The 19193-nt window shown below is 43.9% G+C and overlaps 1 protein-coding gene across 32 annotated transcripts in view; it reads left to right on the plus strand.

Annotated features, from left to right (window-relative positions):
- The window catches only part of MAPK8IP3 (mitogen-activated protein kinase 8 interacting protein 3), a 73363-nt gene that overhangs the window by 14784 nt on the left and 39386 nt on the right, over positions 1–19193 (plus strand). For 12 of the 32 annotated variants that reach the window (XM_032125439.1, XM_032125452.1, XM_032125440.1 and 9 more), the window contains exons 2-6: positions 6774–6894; positions 7653–7723; positions 8478–8569; positions 10319–10342; positions 14307–14451. In XM_032125439.1, the coding sequence (XP_031981330.1) occupies positions 6774–6894; positions 7653–7723; positions 8478–8569; positions 10319–10342; positions 14307–14451 (453 nt within the window). Of the gene's footprint in view, positions 1–6773; positions 6895–7652; positions 7724–8477; positions 8570–10318; positions 10343–14306; positions 14452–17176; positions 17279–19193 lie in introns of those variants that run through there. The other 20 variants (XM_032125446.1, XM_032125471.1, XM_032125453.1 and 17 more) reach the window with 8 other exon arrangements.

The following is a 19193-nucleotide window of genomic DNA, read 5'->3' on the forward strand; positions in this document are numbered from 1 at the left end:
TTTTTTACTTGTAAGTGACACTGCTCTCAAGGAACCAAAACGTTTCTAAAATTTATGTTACGTACAGCTTGATGGAAATGCAGGTATGTTTTTATCACTGGGGGCGGGGGCTAACGACCATGTTTTTCTATTTTCTGAGAGTCCATTTCAGGTCTGGAGACCAGCAAGGGAGAGCAGCTTTAAATATTTTTGAACTCTTTGTTTTCCCAAGGGAAACACTAAATCTGTCTGTACTGCCTTTCTGCTGGGAAGGTTTTCATGCAATAAAGTCAAGGTAACTTCGGTGTAAAGAATACAACTCAATTTCTTCTACTTCAGCTTTGCTAAATAAATGACTCCATATAAATGCCTGTAGGGATCATGGAATGGTTTGGATTGGAGGAGGCCTTAAAGCCCATCTTGCCCCAGCCCCTGCCATGGGCAGGGACACCTTCCACTATCCCAGGTTGCTCCAAGCCCTGTCCATCTTGGCCTTGGACACTTTGAGGAATGGGGCAGCCACAGCTTCTCTGGGCAGCCTGTACCAGGGCCTCCCCACCCTCACAGGGAACAATTTCTTCCCAATATCTCATCTAACCCTGCCCTCTGGCAGTGGGAAGCCCTCTGAGCATGTCTGTGGCGTCCTCTGGACTTGCTCCAGCAGCTCCGCATCCTTGTGGTGAGGACCCCCGAACTGGAGGCAGCACTGCAGGTAGGGTCTCACCTGAGCGAAGTAGGGGGAAGAATCCCCTCCCTTGCCCTGCTTCCCACGCTAAAAGGAAACCACAGCTGCCTTGAGTGAGAGGCTCCCCCAACACATCTTTCACCCACAGCCCTGCACCTCCACTCAGGTCTGGACTGAACCCCAGCACTACCTTTGCTAGGCCCCCACTGCACACACTGCCAGCCACCACAGATTAAGGCTGCATAATGAGATTTCTGCATCTCTGTGCATCTCTGGCTCTGTTTGATTTATCACTAATGTGATGTGATGATTTCTGATGATCTGTTACTATTTTTAGTCATTTTCTTCCTTTGCAAGAGACAGGAAAGCAGGAAGCCAAGCAATCTGCATTGTACCACTGCTCTTCAGAGGAATAGTCATTATTTGGCCTTGGGATGATTTTGTGTTAGTTATTTTCCTTCTGAAGAGAAGTGTGTGAGCCGTTGTTGTTTGCCATAATCCTGGATTATTACAGATCAGTGATCCTACTTGAAATCTGGGAATAGAGTCTAGCAGAAAAAAAATTCATGTGACATTTATATATATAGCAGTTTCATACTCCATTTCTCTCAGATGACTGAGGTGATTAACTGTTTAATTGTTTGTATTCAGAAATTATTCTTTGAAATTAACTGTAGAGGCTCTGGAAAAAAAAGATAAAAACTAGTAAACATATTAATGCTGTGGTCAGCCTTGCTGTTGAGAACTCCTGGGCCTGGGGGCTGTTTCTGCTTCCAGTGTACCCACTGCTTTCTCATGGTGGGAGACCAAACAAAAGGTACTTTTTCTTTACCGTCAGTGGAATTCTCGTGTCCTTTTTGTTTCTCTTTTCTTAATGTCTTTATTGCATCTCCATAAAGCTGGCATGGGAAGCTGTGAGTTCCTGAGGTGAGGGTGTGAGCTGAGCTCTGTGCAGTGAAAACTTCAGGGAAAACCAGTGACAGCACCTGGCCCTGGGAATGAGAAACCTCTGAAATCAAGGGCAGCTGCAGTAGCGGGCTCAACCTGGGGTGATTCACCGTCACCAGATTTTTTTTCTTGCCTTTTGGCAGCACTGAAGTGAAAGAATGCAGTCAACAAATTTGCAATGCAGTGTTAAAACTCAGTAGCCTGGGCCTTGGGATTGTAGCACAGTGCTTTGTAAAAAGTGTATTTAGTTATTTTAAGATGTATTTTAAAAGGCCATGAGACTATGCTGTTTGGTTGTTTCTTTGGGGTTTTTTTCTCCCCTACTTGGCTTCAAACTGACAGAGCAGGATTAGATTGAATATTGGGAAGAAATTGTTCCCTGTGAGGGTGGGGAGGCCCTGGCACAGGTTGCCCAGAGAAGCTGTGGCTGCCCCTGGATCCCTGGAAGTGTCCAAGGCCAGGTTGGATGGGGCTTGGAGCAACCTGGGGTAGTGGAAGGTGTCCCTGCCCGTGGCAGGGGCTGGTGCTGAAACAAGGTGGTCTTTAAGGTGCCTTCCAATCCAAACCAGTAGTGTGAGATTCTATGCTCCTGTTAAATGTTTATGTTTATAATGGAAGAGCAGTATTTGTGCTGTCTGCTTTCAGAAGTCATTGAAATTGTACTTGAAATTGAGGCCGGAATTGTGGATTTGATTCCTGTGAGTATTCCCTGCCCTTGGGAAAGCTTGCTGGTTGGCCAAGTGTGAGTTAGCGTCCGCAGAACTTTGGAATTTCATCTTGGGCATCAAACATCTGTGCAGCGTTTAAGGGAGGATTGGCTGGGCACAGACTGAGATGAAAAACATGAAAAGCAGGAGAATAAATCATAAGGAATCTTCTTCTGTTATAACCAGGTTTGGTGCTTTTTGTAAATATTACAGACAGAAAATGTTCTGATGGGAAGGAGACTTACAAGTTAGTGTTCCCTCTGCCTCGTTATTTTTAGGTGGTTTAAAGGGTTGGGGTGATATACTGGTTCCTCTTCAAGTTCCTGAGAAATTCGCACAGCTTCAGCAGGGCCAGGATTGTATCGTCCCTCTGAAAGAAATGAAAAAAGTGAAATGCCGATGGATATTTATTTACTGAGTTGCATTCACTGAATAACATGTACTTGCTGTATGACTCCCTCTGGGAGCCTGGTTAATCAAAAAAAATTTTAAAAAAATTAAAACACTTTTTGCAGTTTGTGTTCTCTGTTTCCCCTGCCCTGTTGTGAATTTCCAGCACCATGGGAAGACAGAGTTTGGTGCAGAGAGCACTGTGTGACTGGGGATTTCCAGTCTGTGTGCTGGGAATACACTTGGTAGATTGAGTTTAGGCAGGAGAGATGCTGGAGCCAGGCTGGCTGCTCGTCTGGGCCACCTGCAGCCGCATGCCTTGGGCCGTGAGCCATAGCATGAGGCCTGTGGTCTGGCATCATGCTGGAGATGAAGCGCTGCCTCTGCTGTCTCTGGAGGCTTTTGTTCTCAAAAGTAACTCATACAAACGAACGTCAAATTCCCGTTTTTCCCCCCAAACTTGTGGTGTAGCTTAGTTGTGCTTGTGGGTGTGCTCACATCTCTGACTAAAGTTAATTAAATCTCTGTTGCTTCTAGTGGCTAGTGAGGCGTTTCCCTGGATGCTGTGTGGAATGTCTGTTGTGGGCTTACTGGGAAAAAATAAAGCCTGCCTGGATACCCTCGTGAGAGCTCAGTGGTACCATGAAGGATGAGCAGCAGTAACATCTGGACATTAGGAACATTTTTCTTGGGCAAAGAGCCCTGGCAGGAATCCTCTCCTTATTCTGCTATGTTGACTGCTCACTTCACTCTGGATTTAGGAATTTTCCTGCTCTCAGAGCTTGTGATGTGCAGGGAGAAGCTCAGGTGAAATGAGTTCTGATGTCAGAGCAGGTACAAGGTGCTGCAGAGCCAGGAACTGGGTCAAGCCCTTAGGCCCCTGCACACAAATGCCATCATTTGATCTCCTCAGCACCAGGATGAGCCATTCTGCAGTGCTTTTATCCAAAATGCTGTTCTGCCCTACAAACACTTAGGGCTATATTCATTTTTAATATCGTTGTCTCCATGTCTCTTTCTTTTCTAGGTACTTAATTGATTTCTGGTTTTATGTTTCTTTGATTACTTTTGAGTTGCAAAGTAGACAGGTCTGAGGAAAAAGACTGAGCCATATTTGTAGAAGAGTTAATCTTTCAATCAGTTTCCTCGGAATTAAACCGAAACAGCAGTAGCAAATCTAGGAATCCTTTTAAAGGTGACCTACATTATTGGAATAAAATTGGGCTTGTACCTTCTTTTCCTTTATAATTTATTGTTGAGAAAGCTGTCAATTATTTCCTTAACGTGCATTCGTTTTTATTGCTTCTAAATCCCTCATTCCTGCCTCGGGGGGTTTACATGCTCCTGGGTGGAGAAATGGGAGCAGGAAAGTGGTGAAAGCTAAGTCACTGTGATGTGATGTGATAGGGATTTAGCCCTTGGCTGTAATTAAAAGGGTTCAGCAATAAAGCTTTAGCACAGAGTGCTTCCAGCAAACCCCTATGAGGAGATGGAGATTATACCAGGAAAAAACTGTTGGAATAGTTTCCATCAGCCTCCAGATGGAGCAAGTGAAACTGCTGCTTCTCAACTCTGTTGCTCATTGTCACTGTGTCAGGACTTCTTTTCCTTTTTTACTCATTCCAAAATTACATTGTTGTTCTGAAAAAGGTTTCAAAAATAAATCCACACATTTACAAAGCAGGTTGTTTTATAAATTTCTCAGAATCCATAAAACAGGCTGCTGGGTGAGTGTCTGAGGGATTTCAATGTTTAATTGACATCTCAGGAAGAAACAGTTATAAATCGAAACCGTTGAACAATCTTAAAATTTAACTTAAAAGTAAATGTTTAGCCTCTGAGAGGACTTCTTTATAGCAAAAGAAAGATGTCGGCATTGCTGCTAGCTCTAGAAAATACTGTGTAAAACAGCCATAAGTGAAAAAAACCCCAAACCCTTATTACAGTAAATTTGGGCAGGAAGAGGAATAAAGTTAAAAGCCTAGTTAGAGAATAAAGGCATTGCAGAACACTGAGTGCAGGGAAGCAAGACATGGCTAAAGTGTGTTTGATTGTTTCTATAAATACAGGTATGTAAGAATGCAAACTGAGTCACTGCTCCCCGGAATTTACTGAGGAGTTTTAATAGTTTGCAAGAATCATAAATAATGTGGCTTTCAGTCATCTGCAGAGAGGATCCGATTCACAATGATGGCTGCAGTGTTCCTGCTAATAATTCCAGTAAAAGCAACAGGGAGTGTGCATGGGGTTTACCCTGAGAGTGCAGCAGTGCCAGTTGGTTCATGTGCAGAATTTAACAAAATAATCTTACTGAGCATTTAAATGTGTTAGTTTCCCTTGGAGTCTTTGCCAAAAAAGATTCGCCCCAGTGTCTGTCTCTTTTGGAGTAAAGCAAAGCTTTAATTTGTTAAATTGAAATTCTCATGCCTCCGAGCAGGTTTTTTTGGAGGCAACACTTCCCCCATGCAGAGGGCAGAGGAGAGAGGGATTTTCCTCACCATTATCCATGCTTTTAGACAGAGGAAGTTTCACCAGCCAACGTGAATGTGCTGGTGAATTTGGTGGGGCTGGACCTAAGGAGGATTTGGCAAAGAGACGGAGAGAGAGGCAGGGTTAGGAGCAGAGCCTTGTGAGCTCCTCACAGACCCCTGTTACTTCCTGTGGGTAGGTCCAAGTCCAGGGCTGCTCCCAACCCCAGCTGTGCTCATGTTGTTCAGCTGTTGGGTTGGTGTTCTAATTACTGGACTGGTTGGTGCAGATAATGCTGTACTTACGGCTTCCTTGGATGGAACTATTCAGGAGTAATGTAACGAGACTTGAATTTTTGGGTTTGTAAGCCAGGCCAGGACATGTACTGCAGCTGGTGGGATAGCTTTGCTATACTGTGCCCTTGTGAGCCTGGTGGTAACGTTCAGGCTTGGTTTGCTGGGGAGAGGCACATGTTCTCTGAGCCTTAAGGACTTTCCCACTGGTTTGTGTCAGGGATGGTACTAGAAGCAGCTGTTTCTAAATCTAGACATGTGGGTTATTAGTCATTATTGCACATAGTGTATTGTGCAGAAAACCTCTGATGACCATGTATCACACAAGAACCAGGCTCATCCAGCTATATACAGAGATGTGGAGATGTGTTCACTTTCCAGGGATCTTGCTTAGTTTAAATATTTCATGATACTTCATTATATGATATGATAGAATGATATTATATGATACTTCTATGATATTTCATTATCTGGAGCCCCTGTGGCTCCAGTTCCTACCAAGAGTTGTGTAATACAGTGGAGCTGAACAGAATGTTCCACATGTTTTACTCTGCTCTTGAGCACTGGTGTCCACAGCAGGAAGTGACTAAAGCTCACAGGTGAGAAGTGAGAGTTTACAGATAGAATACCCTGAAATCAGGTATTTTCCTGTTGTGTTTTCATCGTGAAATGAGTGTATCTGTAAAACCTTTCCTTTGGTCCAGTGTCCTGTGCAGGAGTCACACCGCTGCCTGCAGCTGCCTCTGTGTTGGTGATGATGGGAGTGAGCAGCACCAGAGCTGGGGCTTAGTTTTCCAAAAGACTTGCACATTTCTGCAAGACTTGTCCCCCACAGGAATTTTGGGTGGAGCTCTCTACATCTGCATCATTAGAAGAGTTAGTCTGAAGATTTCTGACATAGGTATTTATAAATACATGATTGTAGAAATAAAATTTGACTTCTGTGACATCAAATTAACAGGAATCAAAATGCAGCCTGGCACGAAGAAGACCAGCATTGCTGAAGATGAGAGAGTTGTGCCGGTTTACAGAACTCATGTTGGACGATGGTTTATATATTTATTATGCATTAAAGATAACAATACTTTTCTCATATGAAATAGACTCTTCATCTTGATTAAATGCTGTTGTGCTACTTACAGTACTTAAAAATTTTTATTTCTGATTTTGTAATTTATATTCCCTCATTTTATATTCTCTCAAATTTCTGTTTTTGTGAAGAGAGGAAGGGTCACGGTAGGGCAAACCCACTTTACATGTAATCCTCATCTGTGCCTTCTTCTCCACTTCTTCCCTATGCAGAAGTTCATAGAGTTTGAAGATGCACTGGAACAGGAGAAGAAAGAACTACAAATCCAAGTGGAACACCTTGAATTTCAGACTCGACAGCTGGAGCTGAAGACCAAAAACTATGCAGACCAGAGTAAGCAGAGCTGTGCACCAGACACCATTATACACATTGCCTTCCACAGATATACAGTGCTACTTTAAAAATAATTTTAATACTTTTTTTGTTTCACTGTAACTTGCGCAAAGACCAAAATACCTGGTTGTCCCTTACTTCTATGTAAAATTCTGAGCCTTCCAAAGGGTGGGATGTACCTGCACTAATTCAGTAGAGGCTACATTTCTTCTCTTCTGTGGTCAGTCTCTCCAGATGCAAGGTGCAAGATTTGGGCCTTTGGAACCTGGTTTCCAGTTTCTCCTTGTAGAATTTTCCATTTTTTCCTCTTATAAAAATCATCACATTAATTAGTTAGTTACTCACTTAGTTTGTGTATTTGTTTTTACAAATACTTCCATAATACGTGCAGCCATTGAAGTTCCCCTCAGAATTTGTTGGTGTTTTGTCCAGTACTCCTGCTCCTCTAGTAGCCAGAAGAGCCAGTCCCAGAGGATAATTTAAATTGTTGCCAAGCTAAGATGCTTACAGGGCACCAGGCTACTGCTGAAAAACGTCAGTGGTTTTATTGCATTTGTGGTGCAGAATTGCTGGTATTGGGAACATGCAGGTACCCGTGAACTAAGTTTCTAACAAAGACCAAATCCCACAATTCTGTTTCTGTTTGTTTTATTCAGTAAGTGTAAATTAATTTCTAACAAAATAGGCTTTGTTGCTCAAACAGTTTATTTTGAGAGCCAGGTGTGTGTTAGCTGATAGTTGGGATCTTCTCTTGGCAGTTTCTCGACTGGAAGAACGTGAATCAGAAATGAAGAAGGAGTATAATGCTCTGCATCAGCGTCACACAGAGGTAGGATACCATCTTTCTAAATAAATAAACTCTTTGTTGATATCTACATGACTACATTATGTAAAGGAATTTGACTTTACAATCCTGGTGATGACTAGAGCTTCTGAACTTTGGGAACATCAGAAATACCTGACTGGAGGGTATAAAGAGGATGGAGCCAGGCTATGTTCACTGGTGCCCAGTGGAGACAGCTGGCACAAACTAGGACACAGAAGGCTCACTCCGAAAAACATAGTAAAAACTACTGCGAGGGCAATGAGCCCTGGCACAGGTTGTTCAGAGGCGTGTTGGAGTCTCCTTCCTTGGAGATACTCATAAGCCACCTGGATGTGGTCCTGGCAGCCTGCTCTGGGTGGCCCTGTTTCAGCAGGGAGTGGACTGATGGACCTTAGGACGTTTCTTCCAATCTCAGCTGTTCTGTGATGCTGTGCACATCCCCCGCTACCTCATCTTCCGTTGCCAACGATCCTCCAGGAGATGTTTATGTTGTTTTGGGATATCCTCTTTCAAGGCTCTTCGGTTATGGGATTCAGCTGAATTAATTTCTGACACTATTTGCTGACAAATTTTCTGTTGGATTAGACAGAAAATACATTCACTTACATCATCAGCTTAGGAGGCAACAGTAAGGACAAGGAAATGTGCAAAAAAACCCCAGGGAACTGGAAATGGATGCTGTAGAAAATTAAACAAAGGCAGAAAATGAGCCTTTCCTTCTCATCTGTTTACCTCATGGATTTTTCTCTCCTCACAGATGATCCAGACCTACGTGGAACACATTGAGCGATCTAAGATGCAGCAAGTTGGGGGAAACAACCAAACTGAAGGCAGTGTACCTGGGAGAAGGTAGGGCCATGACCTCTCCATGTAACATGTGTCGGCTGGGAACTTACACACTGAGTGTGTGTGTTTAAGAGAGAAAACAGAGCAGGACCTTTCCCTGGGGACGTGGATTGTAGCTGAAGCTCTTTTTAAATAGGTTCTGGGTGAGTTGTGGGTACTTGATGGTGAGGAGCTTTGTATGTTGTTTTACAAAGGTGAGGCTTTATCATGCTGCTGTTGATGGGGCCTGTGGAAAACATGTTTATATTCCTAGGTAATGTGTAGAGGTTTATCTATAGAATGGATGGAAGTGTCAAAATAAAGTGTCTATGAGTGTACGTGTCTTTGTATGTGGGATAGGCAGCAAAACCGTAGCAGTTAAATGCATTAGCCCTTACAGGATTTTTTCCCCTGTTGTTCTTTTGGAGGAAGCTTTCTGTCAGTCACCAAAAATCCTACTTATTTCCAAGAAATGGATTTTCCTCCCTTCCTGCATTGTTTGGGTTCTGACTAGAATTAGATTGTCTAAAATATAGGAATCAATTGAGAAAAACAAAAAACAAGCTAGGTATCAGCTTTCCTAGGCAGAAGAGACAGGCATGAGGGGTGTAGAAAGCTAGAGATGATGTGGTATAAAAAGAACCAGTAGTTTGTAGGTGCTCATCTGTTCATAAAATCTCCCTTACCAGACTATTTTTCTTCCTTCTCTTCTATCCCTCACAGTCTGGAAATCCAGAGTGAGCTCCCAGAACATGATCTGATCCTAGTTTTAGAGATCAAATGGGATAAGTGTGTTAGGCTTGTTTCTCTCCCCACTTACACTTCTGGAAGTAAGAATATATCTGTGGAAATGCTTACACAGTAAAATCTAAAAGTACTGTAGGCAAAAGCAAACTTAGGGCATCTCTCTTTTAAAGGGTGCCAACTTTGAGTCATAGAATCATAGAATATCCTGAGTTGGAAGGGAGCCACAAGCGTCATCAAAGTCCAACTCCCGGGCTGAACTGCATAGTAGAAGTGGTTTTTTATGAGCTTTTCCTTCTCAGACTTTCAAATAAGCTGATACTAATTGTGGCTTTATATTAACATTCCATGAAAGAGGTGTCCAGTGAAAAATGTTGCTGGTTATAAGACTGCCAGTCTTTGTGGTGAAGGGCAAAATTTTCATCAAGAACTGCCTCTTCATATCAGAGAAGTTGGTCTTTTACCCTTCAAGTGTGGCATATTGCTAGTGTCCTTGGAGAGGACTGTATGTCTGTGAAAAGCCTGTGATGAGACTGTGATCCAAGTGTGTAGGAGCTAACAGTAGGAAATGGGAATTTTTTTCTTAATTTCCAGCTTTGCACTGTTTGCGTATATGCGTGTGTAGCTGTCTGTTTGTTGTGCTTGTGCACAAGCACCTGGGACAGGTGTGTTTTGATGTCATTGCACAGCTGGAGGGGGGAACACCAGTGTTTGTGGGTCTTAGTGCACTGGGTGGGGGGACAGGCATAATTTCTCATGACCTGTGACATGAATTTGGGTGCATTTATTTAAAATAAATGAGACTAGGGAGAAGTTTGTGCAAAAGCTTTTGTGAGGGTGGTGTGTATCAATGGCCAAGAGGTGTAATGAGTTTGTACCCTCTTCCCCATGGTGTGGGTTGCAGTGCATGTGTACCTTGTGTCTGTGGTAGGTTGCATGTTTGCATGACATTTGCTCTCTAATGGTTGTTCTTTTTGTCTCGCTTTTTGTGGGATTGCTGCTGTTTGGCTGTTATGTTTGTCACTGCAGTCATCGCCAGTCCTGGAGAAAAAGGTAAATCCTATTGCTGCATCTTAACTTCATTAATCCAAGTGTCAGAGGTTGCTGTGGAGTGGTGACAATGTGATGCTGGGAATGTATTGTACTGGCATATTTGCTCTTTGTGTCTACTGGTGCCTGTGCTGGACTTGCTGGTTCAGGGGCGAAGAGGGAGCCATGGAGCTGGGATAACACAGCAGGGTGAAGCTTGTGTATGCAAATGCAGAAGACACAAGTTTGGTCCCAAAACAGGATCGGATGTCTGGGATGGGATGTTTACACTTCACATCCACTAATGTGTTGAAAAGTCATAGAATCATAGACCTGTAGAATCATAGAGTATCCTGAATTGGAAAGGACCCCGAAGGATTATCAAATCCAACTCCTGGCCCTGCACAGACACCCCAAAATCCCATCCTGTGCCTGAGAGTGTTGTCCAAATGCTCCTGGAGCTCTGGCAGCCTCGGGGCCATGCCCGTTCCCTGGGGAGCCTGTCCAGTGTCCCACCACCCTCTGGGGGTAGAACCTTTTCCTGAAATCCAGCCCAAACCTCCCCTGACACAGCTTCATGCAATTCCCTCAGGTTCTAAGAAATTTCTTCTCTCTTATTTTACTGTAGAGAACAAGCCGTGCCTGATTTCTGAGTGCAGCAGAACAAGTGTGTCAGTGTCAGCTTTCAAAAGGCACTTCTGGCTGGTGGTTGGGTAGGAAGTGCTGTGCCCAGAGTCTTCAAAGAGACTAGATCTCCTCTTTAAATGCTGGCAAACAAATTGTAGTTTTGTTGTGTTTTGTAAACTTCAGGATGTTGCTTATAAAACATCCTGATCCCAGGTTTTGGCTACTGCAAACCTTTATTGGGGAGTGTGCTGTTCACCTTGTAACTCAAGGTGGAACTAACAAGTGTTAAAACTCACCCTGGCTGAGCCCTGGAAAGATTTGGGTATATGAGGGCAACTACAGCACTCAAAATTTAGACCAGCCCTGAGGATACTTTAAATTTCTTTGAATTAAAATTTGGTAGCCAACTCCAGGACTGCAAAACTGGAGTTAGCTCTGCTGGGGTGTTTGCTCTTTCCCCGTTCCTGGGAGGTTTAGGAGAGGCTTGAAGGTGTTTCCAAAGAAACTCAGCAAGGAAATTTCCTGACAGTCTGTGCTAAAATTCTTTCCTGAAGATTCTACAGCTTCTGATGGTACAGAGACCCTGTATCTCTGTCTCTTTAACGGAGACTGAAATTCACACATTTCCTCTCCATTTGGTGTCTCCTGTATTTTCTTGTGTGTTAAGTGTGTATGTGTTTGCATATGAACAAAGAAGAAAAAGGGAAAGTATGATTTAATGCCTCTCTCAGCATATGTTTGGGGCAGCTTTTATGTCTCGGTGTTGTCAGTGAGTTACATCAGGGCATCCCAGCATAGTCACTAAGATATTTTGGCTGCACCACTGGTTTGACATGGACTGTTCTGCAGTTACAAGAAACTTTGTCCTGGTCCAAACACCTGTGAAGGCAAGACTCTCTTAAAACTACCATTCTGTGCTGGAGAAAAGGAAAGATACAAAACTAATGGTTAAAGCATCTCAAAAAATGCTCTAATTTTGTTTTCTCCCTAAAAAGAGAGATTTTTTTGAAGTAGACTCTTAGGGACGCTTGGGTTATTTCTTTAACTGTAAAATTAGGAATTTTCTGGTTTTGTGGCATAAAGTGGCTCTGATTTCTAGTTTTGAATCCCTTCATAATCTCTTACACATAACTGACTCTACTTTCTGTGGTGCTTGGATCAGTGCCAGGGTGAAGATTTCCTAGGAGGAAAATATTTGCCTAGTATATTATTTAGAAACTTGAAACCCAGCTGTTACAAACTTCCAGGGTCTTAGAATGATAGCAGTGGGATAGAGAGGTACCTACCAGCAGACAGGCAGAGGTAGTTGTCCTTTGGCATCATGACCTAGTAGGAGCAGGAGTAAGTGGCAGGTTACAGTCATAAATTGGGATTTAGACAAACAGCAGTGGAATGTTTTCTCTGAACCATCAGCGATTATTTAAGGCACAAGCAGCAAGATGCCTTTGGTAGTGGAAAGGAAAAGCTACAAGGAAACGGACAATTCCTATCACATAGGAGTCTGGGTTTGAATCTGTGGAGGAATAATAGAATCATTAAGGTTGGAGAAGACCTCCAAGATCATCAAGTCCAACCTTCAACTGAATACCCTCATGCCCACTAAATCACATCGCAAAGTGCCACATCCACACAGTTTTTGAATGCTTCCAAGGATTGTGACTCCACCACTGCCCTGGGCAACATGTTTCCATGCTTAACCACTTTTTCAGTGAAGAAATTTTCTGCAGTATCCAACCTGAACCTACCCTGGTGCAACTTGAGGACATTTCCTCTTGTCCTATTGCTTGTTACCTGTGAGAAGGTTAATGATGTTGTGTCAGTGATCTGTGTTCTTCCAAAATCCAGTTACATGCCTCCTTTCTAAGAGGGTTTGTGTATGAAACTTCCATGTACGAGTCTAGTATCTTCAGGAGAGGATTTTAAAGCAGATTCCTAGGAAAAGTGCATCCCAAGCAGGCCACACTGTAAACACCTTTCTGCCCCATCTTGCCTATCCGAGACAGGCCACAGGAGGCCTTTTTGTCTACTGAAGATAGGCACTAATGCGTCAGTGCAGCATGCTGTGGTGGCTGGGCAATGCTGGGACTGAGAAGGTTAGGCACTGTGGTTTTTCTCAGCAAACATTGCCTCCTCTGCTGGGCACTCCACCTCTGTCCTTCCTAAAAGAGCTGGCTGGTGTACCATCCCCTGTGTTAGTGTGTTTGCTCTGTCCCAGGGACCCTGTAGCAGTTGTTTGCCGTAGTCACAGGTGAGGTGGCTGCGCTTGTTTCCCAGCCCTTGGCATGACACCCAATGCTGATGATCGTTACAGAAAGGCACATGGAGGTCTGCTGTTACTAACAGTGTGCTACACAAGGGCAGGTTTCATCTCACCCCCACAATTAAGCAGAAACCCTGTGCAGGAGTAGGTGAAATACGAGTGAGTCGGAGTGTGGGTGCACATCACACAGAGAATCAATTTAGTTCAGCTCTGCAGGGAATGGAGTCAATTAGAGATATCCCGAACCAATTGCTGGGTTCGGCAAGCTGCTGCCACAGCCTTTCCACCTCCACTGCTTGCTCTAGATTTTCTCCCACGGAAGCTTGGTCTCAAAATCTGTGCCAGCTCTTATGTTCAGAATCATACCTGCAGCTAGTGAGTCACCTGCAGTTGCCAGAAAGGAGAAGATGAATAGAACACACTTAGAGGCACATTGCAGTATGCATGATGCATTCATTTATATCTTTGTTTAGTTTCTGAATTGCGAGTGCATTGTAATATGGGTGTGGAGGGAGGATCAAAGAGTACAAATACTCCCGTGCTTAAAATTGGAAGTGATCCAATCCATCTGGTTCCTTTTGTTGAAGCTTGCCAGATTTCGGGTGGAATGTCATAAGTTTCATGTAGATGACACTTAAAAGCATTATTCCTCACCCTGTTATGACATCTCTAGAAGCTATGGGAGCTTTTATTTTTTTGCTGTGAGAGTTGTTTGCTGTGGCTTATTTTCCCCCAGAACCTTTGTTTCTCAGAAGAAGCACTGACTTAAGTTGGCTGGTGTTTGCCTGCACTTTTGTGTTCCCCTAAATTTCTCATGCTGATGGAGCGGTCAGTTGTACCTGTTATAGCCACTGACTCCCTCCCTCTTAGAGTCTCCCCAGGAGGAGGTATTACTCTAGCAGTAACACTGTGGGACTGAGCAGCCAACACCAAGGAAGTGTGGAAGTTGGGAGTTCAGACAGCTGCCACATGGGGGTAACGGTTGCAGTCCCATTTCTAGTGTCTCATATTTCACATACACTAGGTGTGCTGTTTGTTTTCTATCAGAACCTTGTACACGGCTAACACAGCTTTCCTCTCTCTCCCTGTTTGTCTCTTTAGCAGGAAGGAACGTCCCAACTCCCTGAATGTCTTCCCCCTCGCTGATGGCATGGTACGTGGGCAGATAGGGGCCAAGATCGTCCCAACACTGGACCACTGGCACCTGAGTGACCTCGGCCAGCTGCAGTCCAACTCCAGCTACAAGGTTTTCTAGACCATCACAGAGCAAGGGTTTCCCACTCTCTCGCTGTTGATAACATCTCACATTTTCATTAAGCTGGAGACAATCTGTGTCCGTAACCCTTTGCAGCCTCTCCCTATGTGTTTGCTCCCATAGTAGCTGTGCTGGAGGTGGGAGGATATTCTTCTGCAGATCTGGCATATGGTGCAGGAAGGATTTGACACAGCTCCTCATGCTGCTTGTCTCAGGGATAATCTCCTTTACTTGGCTGGCCCCAAGTTGAGAGGGATGTTCGTGGAGGCAGTTAGGGATTGAGGGAAGAGAAATCCTTCACTTCTTAATAGCTTTTTTGGGAGAGGACATGGTGGAACCTGTCCCTTCTCTCCACGTTGGTAAGAGCAATGGTTCTGCAACTCAAGTGGGGCCGGACACTGGGTTGCACTTGCCCTTAAGTGTTTGTCATTTTTGACTGATCTCCTGACCTTCCTATCTTCACTAAAAAGAGCTCCTTCTTATCCTGTCTGGATGCCCAAGTCTTGCACTGCACTTAAAGGTATTACATTCCTCCTATGCCTAATCACTGCTCTAGACTTGCACTGTCTACCTTCAGTACATCTGTCACCGTTACTGCTCTGCCTTCTGTACCAGGTCTTCCAAAATCCTCACAGCATTGCAGCTGCACTGGAGCAGCTCCTGGTGCTGCCTGACATGTCTTGTGCTCTGCTCTGCCATTCGGGGGTCTCCACTCTGCTATTCGGAGACTGGTCTGAGCCCCAAGGCCCAAGTGGTGTGCTCTGAGCTGACAGCTCAGTGCAGCTGTTTACAGATTAGGCTGTGCATGGTGACCCACATTTCCCATGAGCTGTATGTGTAGACTTTGCAAAGTCTTTGTGCTCAGGATCCCACCAAATTCTTCTCTTAAAATGATTTTCCACAAATGCCTGGTGACAGATCGGAGAGCCACTGGTTTCTCTGCTGAGCACAGCTCAGCGTGTCCACTGGTACCTCACAGAGCTTCTGCTCTACTTCAGAAGTGTCTGATTAAATTTGCCTTCTCTCTGCTTGGAATTTGTAGAACATCGGCTGTTTTATGTGTCACATACAAGGACTGGTCTCCATTTGAAAAGTTGTGAATCACTTTGAAAAGTTGTGAATCACTGATCCTTATAAAATACACTGAGGCAGTAAAGTCAAAGAGGAGATAAAGAAATTCCCAGCTTGTTGTACCCATTCTACCTGTCTCCAGATTCCATGAATGGGCTTTCACCTGAGGGACTCTACAGCAGTGGCCTTCTTGATGCACAGACAAATTCACAGTTTACTCAGAAAACAAAGCAGCAAGTTAATTTATTTAACATTACCTCTGTAGAGCAGCCAGACCTAGCACAGCACAAACGTCAGCACTTTGTCAGCTCTCTGCCACTGTGGAATTTGGAAATCCAAAATATCTTTGCCTAGGATGGAGGGTTGGAATCCAGTCCTTACTGTAGTGTTAGAGTTTGGGAAATACAGCAACTTGCAGAATGCCATTCAGGTCCTACAGTCATTTCTGGAAAGCTCTGCCTGGAATTAGGGAATAGCAGTGCCACAGTACAATAACATAATGGATGGTGGAAATGAGGACAGAGCAGGAATGTGTTTCTTCATACTAGTTCTGTGCCAGCACAACCAAAATGTGCAGAACCCAGCCCACCTTTGGAATCAGTTATTCCTCAGGCTGTGCAAGCAGTGCTGCACACCTTAGTGTGAATAGACCTTGCAGTGATCAGGCTGGGCAGTGGGCGTTAGTTTTTAGAGAAGAGCTGAGTGGGCACTGTGGTTAGATCCATCTTCCACAACCTTGCTAAGGTCTAATTCCTTAAGTGGTCCCATTGACAACTTGCAAAAGAAGTAACCCAGCATCTGCATTGCAGGGGAATGCAGCAGCAACCCAGATAAATGGGAAGCTTTGGTGTCCAAGTTCAGGTCATAGAGGTTGTTCTGCTTTGGGCAGGGAAGACGCCCTGCAAGGGGTTTGGAACTAGGTGATGCTTAAGATCCTTTCCAACCCAAACCATTCTGTGAGCATTGACTGGATCTCAGTTATTTGGTGGTGGTGGTATCAGGCCAAAAAAATCTGGTTCCAAGAAAGCTTTGTGCGGAAGTAGCAGTGTGCTGCTCCAAATGTATCGTGCTGGGATTCGTGTTGGTGCTTGTTAGACAGACTCGGAGTAGAATCCTTGGATAAAGGCTAGATGGTACAGTGGAGCTAAGTAGCTTGTGCTGTGGAAGACTTATGTTACATGAGTATGGAGCAAATCAATGAATAGTTACCTTTAGTTGTGATTGACTGACTTGCTAGTTTGGAATGCAGATTTTCCTCCCACAAGCTTCTTGCACACTCTTGTGAGTGAAATGCTATCTCTTAAATCCTCTGTGTGACTGGCTTCTCAGCGGCGTGGCTCATGCCCCCCTTGCCTCTTCTTCAGAGCTCTGATACTTTGCTGACATCACTCACACAACTCACCTTCCCAGTACGTACCTGACTATTCTCACTAGTTTTCCTTCTTCATGGGGCCGTACTGTACTTACATTTTAAGTGTCCTTGTTTACTTTTTATTACTATTTTCTGTTTTAGTTGCTGTCATTATTTTATTTTTGCATTCAGTTGTACATTTATTTTATACAGTGTTTTGGAGATGAAAGTCCTTAACATTTTTGTTTTTATGTACTATGCTTTCAGTGTTATAACCATACAATTGTGGCTTCTCATGGTGACATGTGACTGCTATGAATGTTGGGCCTTTACAATGCATTTTGGAGGTCACTACTACACAGTTGATGTTTAGGAGGTTGACAGGTATGGCTGTAGGTAAGTGGTGGCTGTGGAGAGTATTCTTTGGGTGAGCTATGGGTTTTGGAGAAAGCCTCCTGTGCTGGAGAGCTGTACTCTTAGTGCAATATTTAGCATTAACAGAGCACTCAGACAATAGAAGGAAGATACCAGCTTCTGGGCTGTGAAGAGGAGCACGCTTGTAGTATTTACATTTGGAAGAAATTTCTCCAATGCAGGCTGGAAGGTTGATAAAGTAGGTTTTCTAAGTAAATACAGAACTCACATCTGTAACCAAAGAGTAGTGAAAGACCAGGATAGTTACTTATTCATGTGTTCTGTGTAAGGGGCAGGTTATGTCTATAAACAAGAGGTTACAGGATATCTCTGATACAAAGATCACCCTTAGATACTGATGGTCCAGGGCTTTTGAATGACATCTGGTTCATAAGAACAAGGAATGACAAGTGGAGTGGACCCACGTGGATGTCTCTTACACAGCTAAGATGCTCCTGAACTTTGGTTATTCTCATAGACTTACACTGGGTCCAAGAACATCCCTGAATTCTTTCATCCAACAGCAGTTTTGTTTGGGGAAAGAGGTTTTATGGTTGCATTTCACACTTGATACTCTTGTCCCTTTGTACATTAGAAAGCACAGAAGACAAACTGCAGTTGAGGTAGTCCAAGGCTTACTGGATTCTATTTATTATCAAAAATCCCATTTGATTCTTTTTTTTTCTTTGCATATTAGGAAAGTAGCTCCTAAACCAGGAATATGAACTAGAGGTGGGAAGTGTGGTTTTCACATGTAGCAGCCTAAGAGCAAAGTTCTCAACTCAGTCTTGATGCTAAAACCAGCATATGTGCAGGGACATGGTTTGGATATTCTTGTGGGAATGTGGATACTGTTTGGACTGACGATGCAGAAAATAAACAAAACGTGGATTGCATTTCATGGTAGTGCCATTTAAAAAAACCTGAGTTTCCAATATGAATGCGCAGATGCAGTGTAAACCCTTTGATTTCTACGGTGCAATGTGCAGCAGGGCATTCTAAATAAGCATACAGAGGCCAGTCTAATTAAAGGAAGATTCCAGATTTAACAAAAATATGGCTGCAAAGGGTTAAGTCACCATTTTTTTCAGTCTTCTCATTCATCCCATATTGGATTTTTTTGTCATGTTGTGAAGCTGTTATTAGAATGAAACTTCCAGATGAGCGAAGTGAAACAGCGTCACAGCTCCAAGGTTGGGGAGCTCAGGGCAGCCTCTGAGCAGAACCAGGATCTCTCTAGTACTTCCACAGGAGGTGAGAGGCCAGTGGTGAAGATGAAAGCTGGGTCTGGATGTGCAGATGCTGAACGCCACTGCACCCAATTGCAACTCACTGTCACATATAACTCTCAGCATTAATTATGTCACCTCCCTGCAGGCGGTTATTAGGGTGGGCTGCCCTTAAGACTGGGGAAATCTCATTTGGGTCTGGGAGAGGTCACAGTGCTGGTCAGGGCATTCGTTGTCTGACTGAAGCAGTGCTGCTTTAATTGACAAACACAGGTCACAGTGTAAAACCCTGCAAAGCCTTGAAGACTCCTTGCTCCTCAAGAGGTAATGGTACAAGAAGTGGGGCTGTAATGTCTGTTAAAACCAAGAGCCATTTTGCACATTCCACACTGGGAATCCATCTCCTGTGTTCATTTCTCACCTTTCTGAGTTCTTGAGTATTGTCATCCTGCCATTTGGAAGTGGAAGACCACATCTGCTGTATTCTCAAGCTGGACCCATACCTGCCTAGCTCTGCATAAGGTGGTTTGAGGACATAGGTCTCCTGTGCCAGACAAGCCAGACCATTCCAGACAAGTGTCCACTTTGCTTCTGCAGTTCAGTGGCAAAACCAGTTTGCTGTTTTCTCATGCAGGTGTGTTGGTGGCTTACAGTAATGACATCAGCCA

The sequence above is a fragment of the Corvus moneduloides genome, chromosome 16 (assembly GCF_009650955.1).
Source record: "Corvus moneduloides isolate bCorMon1 chromosome 16, bCorMon1.pri, whole genome shotgun sequence".
In the NCBI taxonomy this organism is placed as follows: Eukaryota; Metazoa; Chordata; class Aves; order Passeriformes; family Corvidae; genus Corvus; species Corvus moneduloides.